The sequence below is a fragment of the Pseudopipra pipra genome, chromosome 10 (genome assembly GCF_036250125.1).
Source record: "Pseudopipra pipra isolate bDixPip1 chromosome 10, bDixPip1.hap1, whole genome shotgun sequence".
In the NCBI taxonomy this organism is placed as follows: domain Eukaryota; kingdom Metazoa; phylum Chordata; class Aves; order Passeriformes; family Pipridae; genus Pseudopipra; species Pseudopipra pipra.
This window is the reverse complement of record NC_087558.1, coordinates 6,205,185-6,226,970: the sequence shown is the minus strand read 5'-3', so window position 1 is coordinate 6,226,970 and position 21,786 is coordinate 6,205,185. Positions and strand designations below refer to the sequence as shown.

Genomic DNA, 21,786 nt, shown 5'->3' with positions numbered 1-21,786 from the left:
CCATTATCCTGCCTGCCTTTCTGCATAACACAAACCATAGAATTGCACCGAGCTCCCAAAGTCTGGTTAAAGTAGAAGCATTCATAGCACATAGTTACGCATGTGCTGACGGGTAATTTTCCTCCCTGCATTTTCTAATGCATCCTTTGTTCTCCATCAGTATCCTAAGTTATACAGAAATCCTGTAACCGGGGACAGGGACTGTACAAAAAGACCTCAAAAGAAAGATATTAGTTTCTAGAACATCTTGAAGGACAAATCTCCTCATACAAACTTTCTAACATATCAACTGTGAAATCCTAGAGACCTTGGTCAAGAGTTTTCATTAAATGAAATGCTGGTTATCTTTTGAATGCTTGCAATTAAACTAATTACAATAATTTAACAACTAAGAAATATAGGAAGAGATTTGGAGGAACTGTATCTACAGAAGGATGAAACACTCTCTCTGAGGGTGACCATGCACAGATTGCCCCGAGAGGTTGTGGAATCCCCATCCTTGGAAGATGTTCAAAAGCAATCTGAACATAGTCCCTCCTCGGCAGCTGTCTTTAGGTGACCCTGCTTGAGCAGGGAGGTTGGACTAGGTGACCTCCAGTCGTTCCTCCTGTGATATCTGAGATTTAACCTTTCCCCACCTGCTGTTGCAAGAACTGAGGTCAGCTGCAGTGTCTTTTTTCACATCTCTAGACTGAAATACTTTCCTAAAAGGTAAGTGAAGCAGTGCAAAGTGTTTGCTAATTTTCTCATGTAGTTATTATTTACATTTACGTTTATGTAGGTGTATCATATCACTGCAAGTAAATTAAGGTTTATACAATGTTTTTAAGATATAAGGCAATTGTGTGCTCTCGTATTCACTCAGGTACAGTTTTTCGTGCATGATAAAAACAATTCACTGCCTTTTTTAAGGTTAGTACTCAAAATCCAGCCCTCATGTACTTTTTATTCATCTGAGTTGATTGTACTTTAGCTTCTTTATGGACTCTTTAAAATATGCACTAATAAAATCTTATTAGCTTTTTATTATCAACTGTCTCAACATACAAATATTGGAAGCTGCAGGGATTTTCTGGTCATTGCAAGCATGACTCTAGATTAACTAGCAATCAATGTATTTGTTATACTGTCTCTGGCAACTGATGTTTCTGAAAAGGTAATAAATTTTTAGCATCATTCAGGCAATTTGCAGAGATAATTCTGCCTTTAAGGGCACTCCTTTATTTATTTCAATACAACACAGGAATGAAGTCAATCTGGATAATGTGCTATGATTTACTAACACCTCCCTTTAGCTGATGTTCCACAGCTGGCTGGGCAAAAACTCTATGCTAGAAACACACACGGTATTTAGGACCTTTACTTGCCATAAATTCTTTGAAGTCAATAGGTAGGATTTAAAAATCAATAGAAGGATATGGCTCAAAAGTGCTTCTTCCAAAGCTATAATGGTACAAATATTATCACTGAGCACTCACTTATATGTAAGATCTGAACACTGAAAAAAAAGCCTACAAAAGATATATACATGTGTGAGATGACATTGAAATCAATGCATTTAAGTCCCTAAATAGCTCATCTGATTAATCTCACCAACAAGAACATCTGAATGTCTCTAGAATAGAAAGGCATTTACAACAGCAGTGCTTTCTTGGTGGAGTACTTTGAAGTCTGCTATTTTAAAAGTTGTTATAGAAGGACATTGTGAGAAAACAAGATAAATGTTTTAGTGAGGAATTACATGGTTGAGAAATTATACATGAGGGATACTCCTCCCAGTAGATTTCACTGATTTTGCATGAGTACACTTTGGTTACATTAGACATGGGTTTGGTGAAACATAAATTTTAAGGATGAGGAAGCAGTTGTTAAATTTACCTGACAAAGAAGGTGTTAATCTGTATTTTCATTCTCCTATTGGAACCTGACACTATATCTTTTAAGACCACAGGCTTTGGCTCCACAGTGAGTCAACATGAAGGAAAATATTTGACTGTGAACTGTTAGAAGAACAGTCCTTCTTACAAGTATCATTCAAATGCAGCATGAACAGTACCTCCCCAAATTCTATCAAAAAATAAACACACAACTCAAAGGTGGATATTCCAACCACTTAAGTATTACAATAATCAAAAGTATGCAAAGAAGGGGATGAATAAACATCATAAAGAATGTTACTCTTCAGAAGTCAAATTCTCTCTGCAGTAAACAGAATTGGTAGCAAAAAAATCATCATTAACTCTTGCTTACCAAATGCCAAGGAAAGATAGAAGATAATCATGTCTAAATTCATGCAGTCACGCTGACTGGTGTTAAACATATACCCACTGCACTGGTAGCTGTACAACTGCCCAGCTCTGCCTCTGGTAAGACCTGGGGTGTTTTGCCCATTAGAAGATAATAACTTGCAAAGAAATGCACAGATATACGTACCCAGTCGTGGGTCATTGCTTATAGAGGCCTGTTTGCCAATGACTTTGGAAAGAGAAACCGAGATCTGTAAACAACTCTTATTACTTGCTACGTGAACTTTCAAAAGTCTTTCATCAAGTTGTGCACTTTGAAATTTTCCAGAAGACATTAATACAGACACTTTTTCCATTTTTATTGCAACCTGAAATGTTCCTTTAATAATTTCCATGGCAAAATGGGTAACAATACATTTAACATTTCCATTAAATAAATTATATTTCAATTCTAAGTATCTATATAAAATTAATTTTTTAAGCTCTAACCCCAGAATCATCTGAGATTGTAAAACTCTAAACCCAATAGGGCTTAACAATTTCCATTGTTTACATTATTAAGACCTGCAGTTCTCAAATGTGTATATCCCCTCAGAGGACACTGAACCTCCTGATCCTTTCATTCACAGATTACTTTGGCCAAAAAGTAATGGTATCATTAGAGCCTTCGTACAGGGTTCACCCAGTGCAAAGCAGCTCTGAGTTTTAGTCCTGCAATATGCTTCACCAGCTTGTGCCTCCAGAGAGGAATTCCTGGTTCTACAGCAGGTTCTACAGCATTTATGTTTTGCTTGTGCTTTTTGACAACAATCCAGGTGCTATATGGCAGGCCTGGAATAGTGGGGTGGTGTGTCCGAGTGATGGAATCCCAAAACTGTTTCCAGGACTTGGAGGTCTTGTTTTCATTTAAAGCTCTCTGGAAATTTAGAGAGACCTTGAAGTGGGCTGTTTTGGTAATGTATAAGTTTATAAGGCCTGTACCCTTATAAGACTAGGCAGTTCTTTTATTTAAAATAAAGATTGAAAGTATTCTTGTGCAAGTGTAACTGTTGATTCAAACTTTTCAAATCATTTGAAACCATCGTAAAAATTTTCTCTCCAAGAAACATTAGAGAAAACAACTCTTTATTTTCATACAGAAATGGAATAATCAAAGTTTATCTGTATTCTCAGAATTGAGGTATTTATTGTTCCACAGGAGTAAAGATGTTGGATTGCACCGGTAAAGGTGTTTTGTGCATTTTTACTCTGGTGCTGGACAACTGAGGAAATGCCACATCCTTCAACTACTTACTATGAATGGAGTAAGGAAGAAGATGAGCTTGCTGAAGAAGTTAAGAAACACAAGAGTATACTTAAGTCAGATTTTTCTGACAGAGCAGGGATGGAAAGCTCACCCAGGTATACACCTGGGGTGTCTCAGAACCAGGTCTTCAGCGCGTTGCAGGATGTGCTTGGTACTTCGCAAGATTGAGATCTGAGTCATAAAAACATATTTTACATATAAAAATACAGCAGATGTCCTTCCAAAAAATCCTATCTTAAGTGTTATTCCCTCTCATGTTTTGTACATTCAGGAATAGACATTTGAGATATACTGTGAACAGTGCAAAAGACTGTTTTATATTTATAAAACCACGCTCTGCAGTACCTTTAAGTGACAACTGAAGGAAAAGCTGAGAAATGTGTCATCCTCAGAGCAATTCTGGTCCAAGTCGAACTTTTGTTTAGCAAGTTGTAAACAAATGTCTTAGAATGTAGAGAATCCTCTCATTTCTTTCCAGCTAAGGTAGTCTCAAACACATCAAGTCCTGCTTTGAAGTAAACCTGAGCTGAATTGATGCTGTTCAGCACCTCTGACAAGGCTGCTTGAATGGTCTCATTTGACTGATGCAGTTTGCAGTGCTCCAGTGCCTCCAGCAGTACTGAAAACTGGCTGGTCCTTTCATCCAGTCTGTAAAGAATATTTCTAGAAGAGAAGAGTGGAGAGAATGGTAAACTTTTTACTCAAAACAGTTCATCAGAAGCCATCAAGAAATCCCGCAAGTATCAGCCACACTTTATGGATGATACATATTATGCACAGTAAACCTGACCCATGGCAAAGTGAAAGAGAACTGCATATTTATTATACCTTGTTCACTGAACTACGTGTACATACATTGAAACAGTCACTAAATCCATCAAAAAAATCTCACATTCTTCTTTGACCTTTCAAGATTTTATTCAAAAGCATGAGCTTACACCTATCACATCCCTCATGAAGGATTTTGCGTCTCAGCTGGATTCCATTTATTCCCCTCTAAAAAAAAGTTTGATTATTGCTGTGAACCCTCAGCACAGGTTTGGGCTTGTTGTTGTTTTTCCTGTCTGCTCCTGTTATTTATTTCCCACTTCAGAGGTGAAATTCCAGCTACACTGAAGTCAATGGTGAAACTCTCATTGCCTTCAGCAGAGCCTTTATTTCATCAATAATCCTTTGTGGCATCAGAACAAGAGCAACCCATCTTTAATGTCACACACTCGAGGAAGGAAATAAACAGCAGACACAGCTATACCCTTGTGAAACAAAATCTGTGTTTTCCTAGAATATCTGAAAAACTTTTTAATGGTTTATAGAAAAACACATGCAAGAGTGTTGTCTGATCCCTTGGAAATGTTATCTGTATGAGGTGTGGAAGGCTCAGAATTCAAAGCTAGTCAGTGATTTTAATGAGACTCTTTGAAGCAGGCTATAAATGTTATCCAAAACCAGGTGTAATCATTATTTTAATTAGAAGAGCATGTAAATATCATAAATCTCCACCCAGGAGCTCCTTTGACTGTAAACAGAAATGAGTGAAATTTGAAACAGGAAAGCTACAGTGATTTGGTGCAGGACCTTATCCTTAAATACAAGGCAGGTGTTCAGGGCAGGGGAGAAGTTGATTCATGGAATGAAAACAGCAAGAAACAAGACAACTTACATACTTTGTTAGTAACCTAATTGCGTGACAGAACAGGCCAAATGGCAACTCCAAATTAGTAATAAAACTGCCAAGTACCTACAAGACAGATGACCACAAAAGGGCAGCTTATTATTATAGGAATCACCTAACTGCCAGTCTGCCAGGGGGAAAGGTAACAAAGTAACCCTATAAATGACAGCACAGAACACCTACAACCTTCTGCCACGCTTTTCAGTTAAAAAAAAAATGTTTTGAATGAGAGGCAGTGTTTTTCAAAGATAGGAAATAACTCCTATCCTCATAAGACAATTTTACATCTCACATAAGACAATGCTGGGAAAACATAGGAAACCCAGCAATGTGCAATAGGGAAGGTGAGCTTTTCATCCCCTGGCAGCAATACATACATTTCAAGGGTTCTGCAATGCAATACACTGCAGCTTTAAACAGAAGAGGGAAAGGGGTTGAATCCAACACTGCAGCAGCAGGACAGCTTACACAGTTTAAACAACAGGTCATCACTGACCTACATCATTCAGACTGAAACAGGTTAGAAGCACTTCCAGGAATAGCTCAGCAGGGACAGGAATTTCCATCAGGAGGACTGTTAACAGGCAGATGTGGCAATAACTTCCTCAGCTTGCACTGCTGTTCCTCAGCTCTGAGCTGATGCTGCTGTTCCTCACACTGTGATGCATCTTACACTCAAATGTGACTCAAGTTATGTCGTGGACTGTCCCAAAGCAGACCCTGTGATATAGTAAATGAAAACTCTGTATGTTGAGAACCAGATAAATTCCTGGTTGGTTGGCTTTTAAGGATAGGCTGTGCTATGGAAAATACTGTATTTTTCAAAGCAGGGATTGATTTTGCTCCCTCTGAAATCAGTTCAGGGACTCCTGCTGAGATCAGTGCAAGCAGAACCAGGCTTTTGAAGAACTCTCCTCTATAGTTCCTGTAGTTCGTAGGGAGAAAGAAGCCTGTTCACAACCTCTCAAATGCCTTGAAGAGCAAGGTCAGTGCTAGAAATAATCACATTACTTTCTACTCTTAGGAGAGATCTGGTTGCTGGTGGCTGGGAGAGTTTGACTGAGCTGGAATTCTACTCCAAATGCCTATAATACTGGCTCCCTGATCTATATTAGGATTTCTCTATTCCTTTATTGGGGTAATGTCAACTAATAAAAACAGAAGATGATAACCATCAGCAGAGTAACACTAACTTAGACTGCTAGAAATCAGACTCTAAAAGAGTGGATGGCCTGAACATTGCAACTTTTGGGGACTGCTGAGACATTTGTGGTGAATAGGAACAGATCTTCTCCTGCCCCATCTTCAAATGTGCTCCAAACAAGGCACACAGGCTAAAAAGATGGTTTGCCTTGACACATAAGGATGTTAATACAGTTTAAATTTACTGCTGTGATTTTGGAATTACAAGTGATTCCACAGTAAAGGCACGGGCAGGTGATCCACTGTAAAAGACAGGTATTCCTAGCCCAGCCCACCTGACTGTGGTGCAAATTAGTGTCTGATGAGAAAAGCTTAGTGGTTTGAAGAATGACAGAGACAAGCAATCTGCTGTAATAGTTTAAATAATATCTTAACTTTTGCTATAGTAATATGACTTCAGCACAGCTGATTGCATGGTATGACAGAACCTACTTTTTGTTTTTATGTATGCAAATAATAGTAAGTAACATTATACGGCACCTGCTTTTTTGAATTTTCTGCTAGGAGTTCTCACTGGGATCTTATATTTTCCAATTACTTATCTTTGCTTGGCAAGCCATGCCACTCCTTTGTTGCATAAAATGATTTCTCTCTTTATGCATGTTCATGAGAAACGATTTATAAAAGTTTACTTCTTATCTCTGTCCAAGCTTCATCAAATGAAAAAAAAATTGGTCAGTCCAGTTTATTACTTCCAAGCCTTTACAAGTCAGAAAAGTGTTTTCATTAAAGATTACACAGGGACTGAAAAATAAACCCCAGCCATTTCACTGGCACAAGATATCACTATGTGCCCACAACATCCATAATGATAGCAAGAGACTTTAATTTATACTGTGAAATTCAATTACTTAAACATTCCTTAACACAAATTGGTTTTGTAGCCTACACCTCTAAAACAACAATTCCAGTCTCTGGTCTAATTGCTTAAGTATCTACCTTCATCTTTAACTATTTTGATCTTCTAAATATAATTCACACAGTCAGTCTGACACACACAAAACAAAAAGAGACTCCCAAACAGAAAACTGCAATACATTATTGATGAGACTAATGAAATTACAACACACATCATTCATCTTAATGGACTTGTTTCCATGACACATTGCAGTGACCTGAAAAGTGTAACGCTGAAGCAGGAAATCTAAGTAATAACTTCAGGCAGTACCACTGAAAGAGGTAAAATGGCTCCAAACAAAAGAACCAGCCTTAGCAAAGTGAAGCAAAGAAACTGTAACACTGAACTCTAACAGAGCCTCTTCTGTAACTTTTATGAGCCCTTTCAGACCTAGGAACATAAGCATTACTGATCAAAATAATGTCATCAAATGCTGTTCTACATTATCACAAATAAGGAGATAATGTCATTCCCACCAGACCAGAATGAATTTGAAAACTTCTTGAAATGACAGATCACACTAAAAATTTGATTTTAACACGACTTCAAGCTATTTTGGAGGTTATAGTAGAACAACTGGACAGTACAGGATAAAACTAGATTATTACATTATTCTTGTCACAAAAAAGGATTTTTTAGCTTATAAGAAAAGTTTGTCTGCAGGTAATGTGCAACACAAGCTCAATTATTCAGGTACTTACAAGTAGACTCCCATCTAAGAGCCTACATTTGAGGTTTTGAAAAGTAATTATTAAATCATTAGGACACGATGGCAAGTACACTGTCCCACATGAAATGAGTGCAGGTTTTCTCTGTGGAATCACATTAGAATTGTTTGTAGGTAAATGCTATGGGCAGCCTCTGTCTATTCCAGTTAAAACACAATGTGCTATGACTTCAGCATCCTCACAAACTCAATTTTATAAATCCTTGAATTGATTCTTATACTCTCCACAAAGAAAAACCACAGCAGAACAAGGATTCTCTAAATTTCACTTTCTCCTGATACTGTTCAATTTTGAATGCACTTTTCTTACATCTAGGAGTTTGTTTTCATTTATGTTTGTAAAACATAAAATTTTATTACTTTGGTAAATAAATAAATGTATTCTAATAACAATATTTACATTTTGGAACTTCCACTTCCACAGGGTGTTTATTTACTGTAGAACATAAAAATATTATAAATTCTTCTTCCCTGAAAACAGCATGAGTTGATTTATAACCATTTATTTACACTTATTTGCACCTAAGAAAATTTTATGGTGATGGTACAGAAAGTTTCCCTTCTTCCTCTGGGTTCCTTATCCTTTCCATCTCCAACAGTTCTTCTCCTTTCCTCTCTTCTTATTTTCTAAACTTTTTGACACCCACATGCAGTAATATTATCTTACTTGTTTTATTTCACAGCACTATTGTGGCAGAAGGTTTATAATTATAAAATTAGAGCTGCTGGCCATATAAGACCAGGAGAAAATATACTCCCTGGTAAACTGTCATTACATGTCATTAGGTCTGCAAATGTCACTATCCTTCACTGTCCTAAGTCCCCAAAAACTCAGCACATCATATTTAAGGATCCTTTATTTCTAATATGCTGTTCCTAACTTTTGTTTGCTACACATCCTATCCTTTTTAAAGAACCATCAACTGCCTTCCCTTAGTGTACTCATCTACAGGCTGCAAACTGTTCTACCAATATATATCCCAGAAAGTGATGTATTAAAATCATGTACACTCAGAGGTGAGTGTCTGCCTGAAAGGTATGTATTTGCATGTTATCAGCAGTTGATACGCTAAAGGTAATCTAGATATCAAACCTAAATAAGGTGTAACCAACTGAAAGGCATTTCAAAGGCATTGTTATGTGACAGTGGCAAACCAGATAAATTCTTTCCCTGCTAGATAGAAATTTATCTTGCATAAGAGACAGGCATTAGGACACCTTTAATCGAATCACTTATGGCAAACAGAGGTTATGGTAAGTCTGCATGAACAGAATCCTGTTGGGAAATGGGACTACAAGGAGATAATTATTCCAGGTTTGAATACATTTCTGAGAGGTCAGTTTAGAACAGGCCTCATTAAAACAATAAATCCTGATTTTGGCAGCCCTGTGAAGTGTCTTGATGCTTGGCTTGGCTTGACTGCCTGCCAAATAAACAAAGGGAAAAGGAGAAGCCGAACTGGAAGGATAGCGGGTTACAAGATACATTATCTTTTATTTCCCTACAGTTCTCTTTGGTTACAGTACTTTTTAAAGGTAGGGAGCAGCCCTTATCAACTTGAAGACAGTCTTCAACTAAAGACCTGACTCTATAAACCCCCATCCTACCCTCACCTACACACATTCCCGCCCTTAAAACTGTCTTGGGGATCGTTACAAATTCATCTACCAGATTCCAATTTGCATGTAGGAGCATTCAGAATCCTAAAGAGAAAGATCTATTAAAGAAATCAAGCCAAGTAAAGGTTGCTTGAGGATATTTTTATGACCAAAATTCAACATTCAGAGAAAACATTCACTTCTGTTCTGAAACATGTAAGGAAACAATTCTTTTGATAGTTAAATAATTTCTGTCAACAGAAAAAACTGACATAAAATAAAGCTAACAATGCTAATCTTGATTTTCTGATAATGCTGACAGTGTTCTGCGACAGCTTGGGAAAAAAATGAGTCTATGACTGAATCCATGACAACCTGTGGTGAAATTTTTTCACTTGCATTACATAAACAATAATTTCTTCATTTTTGTGACTTATGATACAAAACAGTGTCTAAGATAATATATAAAGCTGGAAATTTGATTAGCCAGTAGCTAATTAGCCAGTAGCTAATCATAAGAGGCCTGATGTTCTGGAACAGCCTCAAATAAGACTAATGGAGCTAACAAGTCTGACTAGTTTAAAGACTGAGTTGGAGTGAAATCAGGCTGCAATAAAATATCTATTTGCCAGTGCTGAACATCAACATCACCATGCACTCACAGTTTTTCTCATGGTGAAAATCTGCTGAGTTTAGGAGCCTGATTTATTCTTTGCTTTGGAGTAAACAAGATCAGTAAGTAAGAAGAATCCATTCTGCAGCTTCAACAGTACAGAATGACTGCACAGAAGTGGAACAAAAGAGAAAAAAATAGGATGCATCTGTTCTTCAGAAGTTGCAAGTCACTATTTATCACTGCTAAAGAGCAGTCCTCTAATTAAGCATTATTTTCCCTAGAGTTTTACAGAAATTAATTAAGCGACTTTATCTAGAAATTCCTGAAGAAGCCACAAAACCCCCATCAGACTCTTTGCCATAGAGCTTTCAAACTCCCTATGGAGCTGATGAATGATGAATACTCCACAAAAATGTAAAAATTCCTTGAAAATCCACGAATACTTTTTGTGATTTCTTAGAACAAGGACTTGCATGTACACTTGAAAGAATGATGATACATTGAACAAAATTGATATAACAGTATTTTAAAATTGTATTTTCCTGGCAGCAACTGGTATGAAATACACTTTGTTAACTTTCAAATAATGTAGCTGTTAGTAACAAACGTAGGCATGTTGTTCTTTGAATGATTTATGCTACACTTGCTTTTGAAGTGAAAGAAACATATGCTTATGTGAATAATTTGGAGGAAACTATTTGTCATTTAAGGATGTTTCAGTCTGAAATACTTGAATTCAAAGCAGATGTGCTACTATTTTGAAGGACTTGAGGGAAGCGAATTAATAATATTATTTCCAAATGGCTCACAGCTGATGTTCTGATGGCTTCATAGGGCTTTTTATTTAGAAATCATGTTTAACATCTGATTCCTAAGGAGGAAAACCATTTTTAAAGGAAGCAGCACTCAGGGTCCAGTGCCCAATGCAGTAAATAGGCTTGACCTTGATCTTCAGTTCTGATCCTGACTAAGTTTATCATCTTAAGTAACTCTATACCATGTGATGTGAGATCATTACCATCATAGCTAAAATCAGATGGGTCATTATCATAAGAGTTAACTATGGATAAAAGATTAATTATGCCATAATACGTTCTTAAAGAAATGCCTAAAGTTGTATCTTTATTACCTTTAATGGCATGCATACACACAAAATTAAAACTTCTTTTTAATCCCAGCTAAGGTAATTTTCCTGTTAATGATCTCATCACCAAATTTCTAAGCCCTATTTCCTAGGTAATATATTAGTGGAAGAATTTTGTGTATTAACTATTTTCCCAATCAATCTCCTTTATATTTTTAGTATATTCGAGATGTGTTCCTGGCTAATACTGCACACATACATAAGTGGTTCTCATCTGTCATGACCAAAATCATATATTTCCTGGATCCAAAAAATGTTACCGACCCCACTGTTTATAAGAAAAATATATAAAATACTAAGTTTTTGTCGTATTTAATACATCCAAAATCTAATACTTTGTATAGCTTTCTGAGATTGCAGTAGATTTTTCTCTGTAACTAAATATTCTTGCCCTATTTAGCACCATAAGCACAGACCCAAGAAAGATCTGCCAGCAAGGGACAGTTGCATGGAAACTGTATCCTGCTTGCTAGTTGTTGGCATGAGAGCTCTGGACTGAGCTCATGGAACAGCTGGGAGAGGGTTTTTTACAGTTATCAGAACAATGGCTGTGAAATGGGCCATATATTAAAATAAATGTCATTTTACAGAAAAAAAATCAGTTTTTTTGCAAGGCCAAGACAATGCATGTTCTTGGGAAGCATGAGGAATTGTAGTTCTTGGATAAAGGCTTGTCTTTGAGACAACCAATGCTGTAATAAATTACAATATATGCACAATAATATTTACTGGATCACAAACATAATGGGTGTGATGTACAGAGAGAAGTCTTTAAGTATACAAATCAGTCTAATTAAAAGGATGAAAAAAATTAACAAGAAGTATAGAAGAGAAAAATAAGGTATGTAAACGCAGGTTTGCCCTTCATATCAGGGAAATGAGAAATCTGGTTTCCAGCCATGACATAATCCCTGATTACAGTGGTTTTCTGCTTTTGCAGGTGTAATGAAAAGATTTCCACATTCCCTGTTTAAATAAGCTTTAAATTCTGCCATAATTACATGTCTGCAGATGGCTAATTCAGTAGTATTTATGCAGCAAATGCTCTTTAAATAGTAAAAATTTACAAGACAACAAATACAGTCATTAATTCATGGCTATTACACGTATTGGTGATTCCAAAGGAAAAAACATTTCAATTGCCACTCATATAGATCGGGTGTTTTGAGTATGAGTTTCATTCACTTTATTGCACCTCCTCAGTATTAGGAAAGGTCATAATTCAGCATGATTATCAGTCATGAGAAAAATAATAACCATAGCAGGAATTTGTAAGAGCATTATCAACCAGTAATTACTATTGATGTGTGCTGGGATAAATGTGCTGCTCCACACACAGATGAATGTTACAGATCCACTCTCCCAGAGGATGAAATTGTACCTGACTGGTCCAGAGAATGAATAACCACAGCACTGCTCATTCCTCCCACAGGGGCTGGGAGGACCAGGTCAGAACTCTTCCCGAAGTTGTCCAGTCCACAGAGAATGCTCATGCTGCTCAAATTTGTACCGATGGGTCCATCACAAATTAAACAGCTCTTAAACTTTCCTAACTATGCCTGTTCTGGAGAGCTGCACTGATAGGAAAAGGTATCCTGGGGAAAGCCTCTTGTGCTACTCAGAGTTTAACCCCAACAGTACATTACGATCCACTGAATGTGCAGATTCATGACAGAATCTTCTTCCCACTCCCTCAAATCCCATTTTGAGTGTCTGCACCATGTGAGTGAACTCAAAGTGATCTTAATCAGGCCTGGCTTCTGGGAGCTGCTCAAGAGAGGAGGGAGTTCCTCTGTCCTTCCACCCATGTTATACTCTCACATAGCAGTCAGGGCAATGTTTAAAAGGAATATAGTGAATAAAATACTTTTAGTCCACCTTTTATCAAGGGTGTTACTCCAGATTCTGCTAGTGACTTGGATGTATTAATTTGACTCAAATTATGATTTTAAACTGAAACTACATGTGCCAAACACATTGTTGCATTTTTTTTTTAAGAAAATGATAGCTAAATAAGTGTTATTAGAATGCAATGTTCGGGATCTGTTCAGGATTCAGATATTCTTAGCTTGTAGCAACCTAGTTAAATACACATCATTGCTTGTCATGCTACTAACTAATTGGTTTGTCTCTGGGACTAGGATTAGAAATAATAACCTGGTATTTAAGAATTGTAATTATATTCTTATGCATGCTTTTCTAATCAGTGGTGACCTGCAGAGATGACTCAGTCTACTCAATTTTACACTAGTGGTAAACACTATGCATACCAACTCATGACTGTTCCCACTTTTATAAACCCTGGTCACCAGACACACAACCTCTGTTTACAGAAGCATGTAAACCAAGAACCTAATCCTTCCATTCGATGTCTGCTACCAAACACTGGGAAAAAAATCATCTTTTATGCAAGCATTAATTTCAGATTTACCAAGCTCTGCACCGCATTTTACATCTCCTGACTGTACAGAGCTGCCACTGTTCTCCTACCTCATGAAACATCTTTTTGCCTTTCCTCATTCTTGGAGAAAATATAACACTATACCTGGAATATTTCTTGTGATTTTCTTGCCATTAGTATGTCATTAAGTGAGCTACAATGCAGCAAGTCTTGCTGAAACTGTGTCGCTTCTTTGCTGAATATTTGAGGTTGTCATATCTGACTTAAACTTGCATAAACCACAGTCAGACTGCTCAAACATTGAAGAGTTCAAAGGAATAAGGTCGAAGAAAATGGGAGGGCACTTTGGGTGTAAAAAATACATTTGGACAAAGGCATATCAGAGAGAAAGAAGGAAACTGAAGAAATGCAAAACTGAGAAGCATCAGTGAAGGATTAGAAAGAGAAACAAGTAATGTCATTATTCATAACTCAATTTACAAAATGTGAAAAATTATAGAAGAAAAAGAGTTGCAAATTTTGAAAGGTGCAAGGTATGGGGGTCAAAAGTCAGATGGGAAATCACTGCTATGCAGTAAGACGAAAATTCATTTACTCTGACTGAATAGCAAAATCTGAGGTACACTATTCTACAATTCTTTCCTTCTACTCCAACATAATTCTAGCATTGTATTTACGAATTGCACATGGCAGATAATATGAGACAGAACATTATCTACTACTGCCAGCGCAACATGAATTATTTCAGTATTTCCCACACTAAGAATCATCAACACTGTATCAAATCACTCTCTGCTCCACATAATACAATGCAGAACAATAAAAATACTCCATGTGTTTGGTTCAGGTCAGTCAAAAATGTCTCAAATTTTACAACAAAGGAGACAGGGATATTTACTACTTGAAGCCATAAATGAAGAATTCAAAACGAAAAAACAAATTCCAGAGTTTATACAATGAGACAGAATTATTGTCTTCTGCAGAAACTCTGGGCTAGGGGTTTGTTTTATTTTTCAGATGACATTGCACTACATGTTTACCCATGTTACTCTTCAAAATTAGCAGGATATTTGCATCTTTAATGCTTGTCCTCTGTAAATCCAGTGAGCAGCTTGTTTACACATGGAGATTTAATAAGGTCTTTCATTTCCTACTAAATGCATCTGTAGAAACTAGACTCTTAGGGCATGTGTACTTTGAAACCTGAGAATTTGCTGCAGTTTACCAGCAAAGCAGAAATAAACCCAGCAGAATCTACATATGTCAGAAATGTATATAACAAATCTCAATCTGAAAGGAAAACATTTGTTCTGGTGAACAACACACACTTGAGTGGCATGAGATTAGCAGCAAATTACCTTTTTGTATGGCACTAAAAATATCTTTTGATTGTTCTTTCATTTTATTCAGGGTGCATAATCTATCTTTGCTTATTGCCAGTATTTTGCATTAAAACTGATTTGTTATAATTTTTTAGCCCAGTGAAGTGTTAATGTCACACGTGGGTATCCCTGATAAAAAGAAGTAAAAGGAAGAAGTTAAATTAGTACAAATGAGCAATAAAAACTGCTGGAGGTCTTTGTGGAAAACACAGCTTGCTTTCCAAATCCTTACTTTTCACCTACTTATTACTCAATTCACTCAATTACATCTATTAGACAAAGCACAATCACCCTTGCAACAATTCCATAAATAGTGGTGGCAGATGCACAGAGCCTTAATGGACAGGATAAACTTGGCACACTAAGATAAAACTCTTAAAAGGAAGATTTTACATAAGCTGACTTTGATTCTTTTATAAAATTGTTAAAAGAACTGTCAGTGAGGACATAACTGATCCTTAGGCAATGCTCCTTTAGGAGTAAAACCCACCTAACTGGAGCAGAAATGACAACCTGAGCCCTTGTGCACCTATTTTTGGCTTTGATTTTAAAGACCAAGGGCACAAACCCTGATTTTAGTGACTCTTTTAGATTTGGAAATTTTGGTGGGAGCATCCCAGGGTATTCTAGGGAATCCTGCATACTTACTGCTACGAAAATTGGACATGGACCTGAAGAAACAGAACACCTTCAGTAAGACAGGACATTTGTCTTTCTGAGTGTCCTGTGCCTGATACTTCATGAAGTTTTCTTCATTATCTCATTTCTCTGCAATATTATTATTCATTGAAGTGCTGTGTATTTCAACACAGAGACAAGAAGCTCTCCATGTAAGTACCTAAGGAGTGCACACACAGACTTGACAGGTACATTAGGCTGACAGGTTGTCAGAAGCTGTAGGGATCAGCAAATAGAAGAAATACAATAAAATATACAAGGAACAGGGGGAACACTCTTACTCAGTCTAGGTAAACATAAGATTTGAACTCAGCATTTATAAACACCAGGAAGATACATGATGTCTTGCTGTCCGTGATATTGCTGGTGTCAGGGTTTTGGTAGGCATTTTTGTAGAGGGAAAAGCATGCAGAAGCATGACAGTAGACATGATCAGTATTTATGGAATCATTTTTGTCTCTGTTGAGGCTGACCACCTCACTGAGCAAACAAAATGCTTGAGATATTTTTTTCCCCTGACTGTGTACAGTGCCTAAACGTTTTATATGCCACTGCTGTGTAATCTGTGGTTATTACTACTAGTAGAAAAATATGATAATCAGAAAATATACAGAAATGTTTCACATTAGTATATGTTGCAAGAGGGGAAAGCAAGAAATGGCTAGAGGTAAGAGACTAAATAAATCAATTTCTAGTGATTTTTTCCATTAAAATAATGAAAAATTATAAATCCACAAAATTATCAATATTATGGCTATGTTATGAGAAACAAAGACAGATAAATGAAGAACATCAATAGCTACCCTATTCTGTTACTACACACTTATTTTGGAAATAGAACATCTACCCAGGGCTATCACTGGGAATCAAAGAAGCTGAAGCTCTGCAGGTACAATAAAACTCAGCGATTTTGTCCTAACCCCAAATCAAGTCCCAGGGTAACTTTCCCAGAGCAGGATAATATTTTTCAACCTATTATTTTTCATTCCGCCTAAATTTCTGGATAAGACTAAAATACCCTGATGAAAGCTGTACTTGTATATTTCCAGCTCAGTTGGAAAGAGAGTATCATGGGGAAAGTGTGCTATTGTCAAATTTTCAGTCCAATGACATGAAGTTCAGGTAGGAAGGATAAGCATCAAAACGACTGTGTTTAATGACACTGTATTGAACAACCTGCCAATGTCAATCATGATTCAGTTTAGCCAGACATCCTGATCTAATTATAAAAAAAAGTAATTTGATTAATTTTACTGCTCGTTATAGATGAATAATGCAGAAATTATGCCCATATACTGCCCTATGACATTGACTGGAATGAGACATTTATTTTTTTAAGTACATATATACAGTAAGAGACTATAGCTATGGCAACGTGTGTGCAAACCACACAAAAAAAAAAAAGATACAGAAAAGATATATCAGTTCCCTTGTAGCGGAGAAGCACAAGTAACATTGCAACCTATCTCCTGCAATAAAGAAAAAAATCCACCTTTCTTTTTAATTCAAGTCCTAGGACAGAAAACACAGTATATATCCAGAGAGCTGTGAATTAGGACGAACACAAGCCTAAAAATGATGCCTAAAACTTCAGCAAATTTGTCAAGTACTTTGATTGAGGTTGAGAATATGAGTCCAAATGGGTATACAGGAAGCAATAATTTTTTCGTGAAGAATACGTCCTTTACTGTGCACACAAATTCTTCCTTCAGAAGGCTGTAAATTACAGTATTTATGGAATCTTAATGATCTAAACACAGTTGGAGCCTGAAGGTCAAGGCTGCAAACTGCATCCTAAATTTCTGTTTACAGATGAAGCACAGTATTTATTGCTGTACTGCTTGTGCTGCTATAGTTAAAGGGCTGCCAGCATTTCCATTATAAACCACTATTTCAGGGGTTTATAACTTGCCTATCAATCTTCTGACTGGGATGAAACATGGCATACAAGGTCCTGGCTGTGAGACTCATTTTTTTGTTTGTTTTCTTTACCAAATTACAAAAAAGAATAAGCTTAAAGTTATACAAGCAAAAGAAAAAAAAGTATATCAGGTTTTTCAGGTACTTCTGGTGTTCCTGCAATACAATTATAGCTTCACAAAATATATTCATATATTCATATAACTCCATCAATTAATAGAAAGACTTTCGATCCCTAAAAAGTGAAAGATAATCCAAATAAAGACATATGTTTAGATGCTTTTTCCCCCCTCTAATTAAGAAACTGTACTGTAGATTTTTGATGGCAAGAAAGGAAATGAGAAACCTAACATTGTCCTTGACTTTTTTATCTGTGTAGATTTTCCATTAAAGGTAACAATTACACACCTTGGCACAGTATAAAGAGTGTATTCTTTTTAAATGAGTATCTAAATGATGATATACAAGATGTCCTTTACTGTTATATATTCCAGATGATATTTGGTAAAACTATTCAGAGTCAGGTCAAAGTCAATGTTTTCTCCCAAACTTTGAAGCAACCTTATTGTCTACTGTTAAATCTTGTATCAAATGTAATTAAATCAGGAGGGGAACAAATACAAAATTTTCACTTCTACACTGCCAACTGGGAAAGTATTTCTGCTCTGCACTGAAGTACTGGGAAGAGCAGGTGATAAATTTAAGTCACATTATACCTGCATATCTAGCAACTACATTTTGATAAATAACAAATCTAATACTGCAAACAGTGCAAGAATTCAAATATTAGAAGACCTCAAAACCCCTCTTATTGGAATCCTAAGTTTTGGCATAATTTATTTTTACAAATAAAGAACTGGGTCAGATCCAACTATGTGCCCTTGCAATGCAACACAGACACATTACATTATAGTAAGCAGTTTTATGGCTCCTTTGCAAAACCATACCAGTTCAGACAAGACAGACAGCAGTGCTAAAGCTGGAATATGAGACTTTATTTAATGACATTTAGTTTTATTTCTTTATGTTATAAATCCAGTCACAGCAGGAAGGAAGTAAATTAGCCCCTCCCCAAATGTAATTATTATATTTTCTTTATTATAGCTGTAGGGTTTTTTTTAATTACTGACATTGCTGAGTTCCCCACAACTACCTTTCTTATTTTTTCCCTTTGCTTCTATTAAAAGATGACTGCACTTGTTTTATGCCATTCCTAATGCTTGGAAGAATCTCTTCCTCCTGTTGCTGTACTTTTTGCTTTCCTTCCCAAGTCTACTTCTACCATGTGTCTGTTTTATGTCTACTTGACACAATCACTTGCACTGAGATTTTTGATAATTTTTCCCATCAACTGAAACAAAGAACTGTTCTGTTACTTCAGTTAGTTCTGGTTGCAAGTGCATTTATATGCCAAAATAACACAGATACCTCATTCACTTTTATGTCCTGACTCTGGTCTGTCTCCTGTATATCTGCGTTGCCTTCCAAGCTCTATTTTTTGAGCATGCAAAACAGTTTTCCCTAAAGTAAAACCTGAATATGGCTTTAGGGACAGTTTTACCTGGGAATGCCCCCTAACGAGCAGCGTGGATGAGCCTTTGGGTATCTTCAGCTGCAGAGTCCTTCAAAATTATCCCAGCAGGCCTGGTGAAGTCAGACAGCCCACACTGCCTCCTGTGTAGCCCAGGGCACTCAGAACATGTCCTTGGGGTCAAGCCATGAAAACTCCACACTGATGGGCTGCAGCGCTCAGACAGTTTGTACTGAAGCACACGGACACACATCATGACTGTTCCTGAGGAGCCAGAGCACCAGGCATTGCTCAGGGCATGCTTGGCCAATTCTTGTTTTTCAAACTTTTTTTAAGCTACTGATCGCTGTAAGTTCATTTTTTTTTCTTTGTAGAGGAATCGATGGTGAGAGATACAGAACTGACGTCTTTCTTCTTAGACAGTAAAAGATGGAATGACTACGATGTCTTAAAATCAACCTGGGTAGTGCAGCTGAACCTGTATCAGAGATTAACTCCAACCACAGAAAAGCCATTATGAATAGTGACTGACTAAGGCCTCCTCATTCACTGCATGGTACTGCCTTTGACTGGTTGAAATGCATCCAAGAAGGCTGCTATATAATTAAATATGTTAAATAATGCTACAGAGTATCTTGTATAATTCTAGATCTTCAATGAACTGTAAAAAGTTTTAAATAAAATATAGGTGGAGCTTGTCAAGCAGTATTAGACTTCAAAATATTTTCTTCTTCTGGAAGCTTACTGTAGCAGCTAACACACGTATCTGTCATGCTGCCTGGGCTGCCATCACACAGTACATCTTGTTAGCAAAGATGTCATGACAGAAACGCTACAGTGCTGCATTCTAATGACCCCTTGTATTGTAATGAATTAATGTTTTCTGCAGAGAGGATGTGATAGGAAAAAATAGCTTTAATCTCGGATACTCACTGAGGTTTGGGGTTTTTTTTTAAACTATGACAGTTTTGCAAACCAAGCAACACTGAAAACCATTTTAGCTCAAGTAAAGAATGCATGGGACACCCCACCTGTAAAGTCCTGGAGGAGCTTGATGAACCAGGAAGCTTTTCTCCAAGCTTTGTAGCACATCATTGAGCATCCTGACTCTGACAGGAGCTCGCTCCTTGGGGTCGTTGGCCGGGCGCATCTCGTCCGACTGGAACAGCTCGGCCGTGTCCCTCAGACGTGAGGCCACTGCAAGCAACTGAGGAACGCCTACTTCATCACCTAGAAAGAGCAAGAGCAAGACAGTTGCCAGTGATTCAGAGAACACCACTTATTATTCTTGTTTATAAGCCAAAATGAATAGTCCAATTAAAACCTGAGCCTCTTTTCCCTTGAGGGGTTTGTGATGGATCAAGAAAAGCCATAGATTATTCTGTATAACCTCTGATCCTTTTTTCAAAGATCAATTTGGGCTCTGATGTTTTAAGATCTAATAAGCTGTGAGGAATGATTTTGGGGTACAGATTGAAGTCTAGCATCGGAAAAACAAGCCTGCAGGAAGCAACGGTTATAAATCAGGAACTATATCATTTCCTTCTGAGACAGCATTTACTCAATGCCATTTGATGTTACTGCTGTAACAGTTTGAAAGCCTTCCATGAAAGTCATTCCATAATGACTGCTGTATAGAAAATTGTAATATGCAGTTTAATTGAATTTGATTGAATGTTTTAGAATCCTAGAGGTTAACAACAGTTGTAGAGGGGATTGAAATTGTTCCTCTTAATCACTTAAATTATATGCCAATGAGCAAAGTTTAATTGATATCCAAATGTATATTCCAATCCAGTCAGTATTTCCAAAACTTTTTAAATATGGAGTGTGAACTATTGCTTTGTTAGCAATCCTACACAGACACCAAAAGAATAAAAGCTCGCAGCCCTTCAGAGCACACCTTGATCTCAATATCTCCCAGGTCATAGTCCAGACAGAGGAATGTGAAATGTGAACTGGAACATTGTGAATGTGTAGTCTATTCCCACCTGCAGTGCAGGTGGAGAGCATGGCCTCCTTTCCCAGTGTGTGCATAGACTGTTTTCATTTTTACAAGCACATGGAGAGAAAAAGCAGAGTCTGAACCTGATATAAAGTCAAAAGTAATATCAGTCACCATAAACATTTCCAGGACGCAGAAATTATCTTAAGGCCAAAATTCACTTTGCCTATTGACAAGAAAACCAACTATCTTTAAATCTTTCAAATGATATTTTCATCAACATAAATCATGCAGCTTTAGAAGCTGAATGTAAAAATGTCAGTGAGTTCATTATCTTAGTGACTGAGATGATTAAGACAAGAAAGTGGTTCAAGACACGAGTTAAATGAATGTTAAACTTCCCTGTCTAATAGATACATGGAGAAATCAAAAACAGTAATTTGAGAACACTGATATGGTTTAAAATCAGTAAGTGCCATGAAGCTGCTTACTCACACCCTCCCACTGCCCTGATGGAA

At 36.9% G+C, this 21,786-nt stretch overlaps 1 protein-coding gene across 2 annotated transcripts in view; it reads right to left on the bottom strand.

The window, feature by feature from the left end:
• Positions 1 to 2,584: 2,584 nt before the first annotated feature.
• The window catches only part of NAALADL2 (N-acetylated alpha-linked acidic dipeptidase like 2), a 436,265-nt gene continuing 417,063 nt past the window's right edge, over positions 2,585 to 21,786 (bottom strand). For both annotated transcript variants that reach the window (XM_064665876.1, XM_064665875.1), the window contains 2 exons: positions 20,355 to 20,553; positions 2,585 to 4,215 (listed from right to left, as the gene is read on the bottom strand). In XM_064665876.1, coding sequence (XP_064521946.1) covers positions 4,017 to 4,215; positions 20,355 to 20,553 — 398 coding nt within the window. In that variant the 3' untranslated portion in view covers positions 2,585 to 4,016. The remainder of the gene's footprint in view (positions 4,216 to 20,354; positions 20,554 to 21,786) is intronic.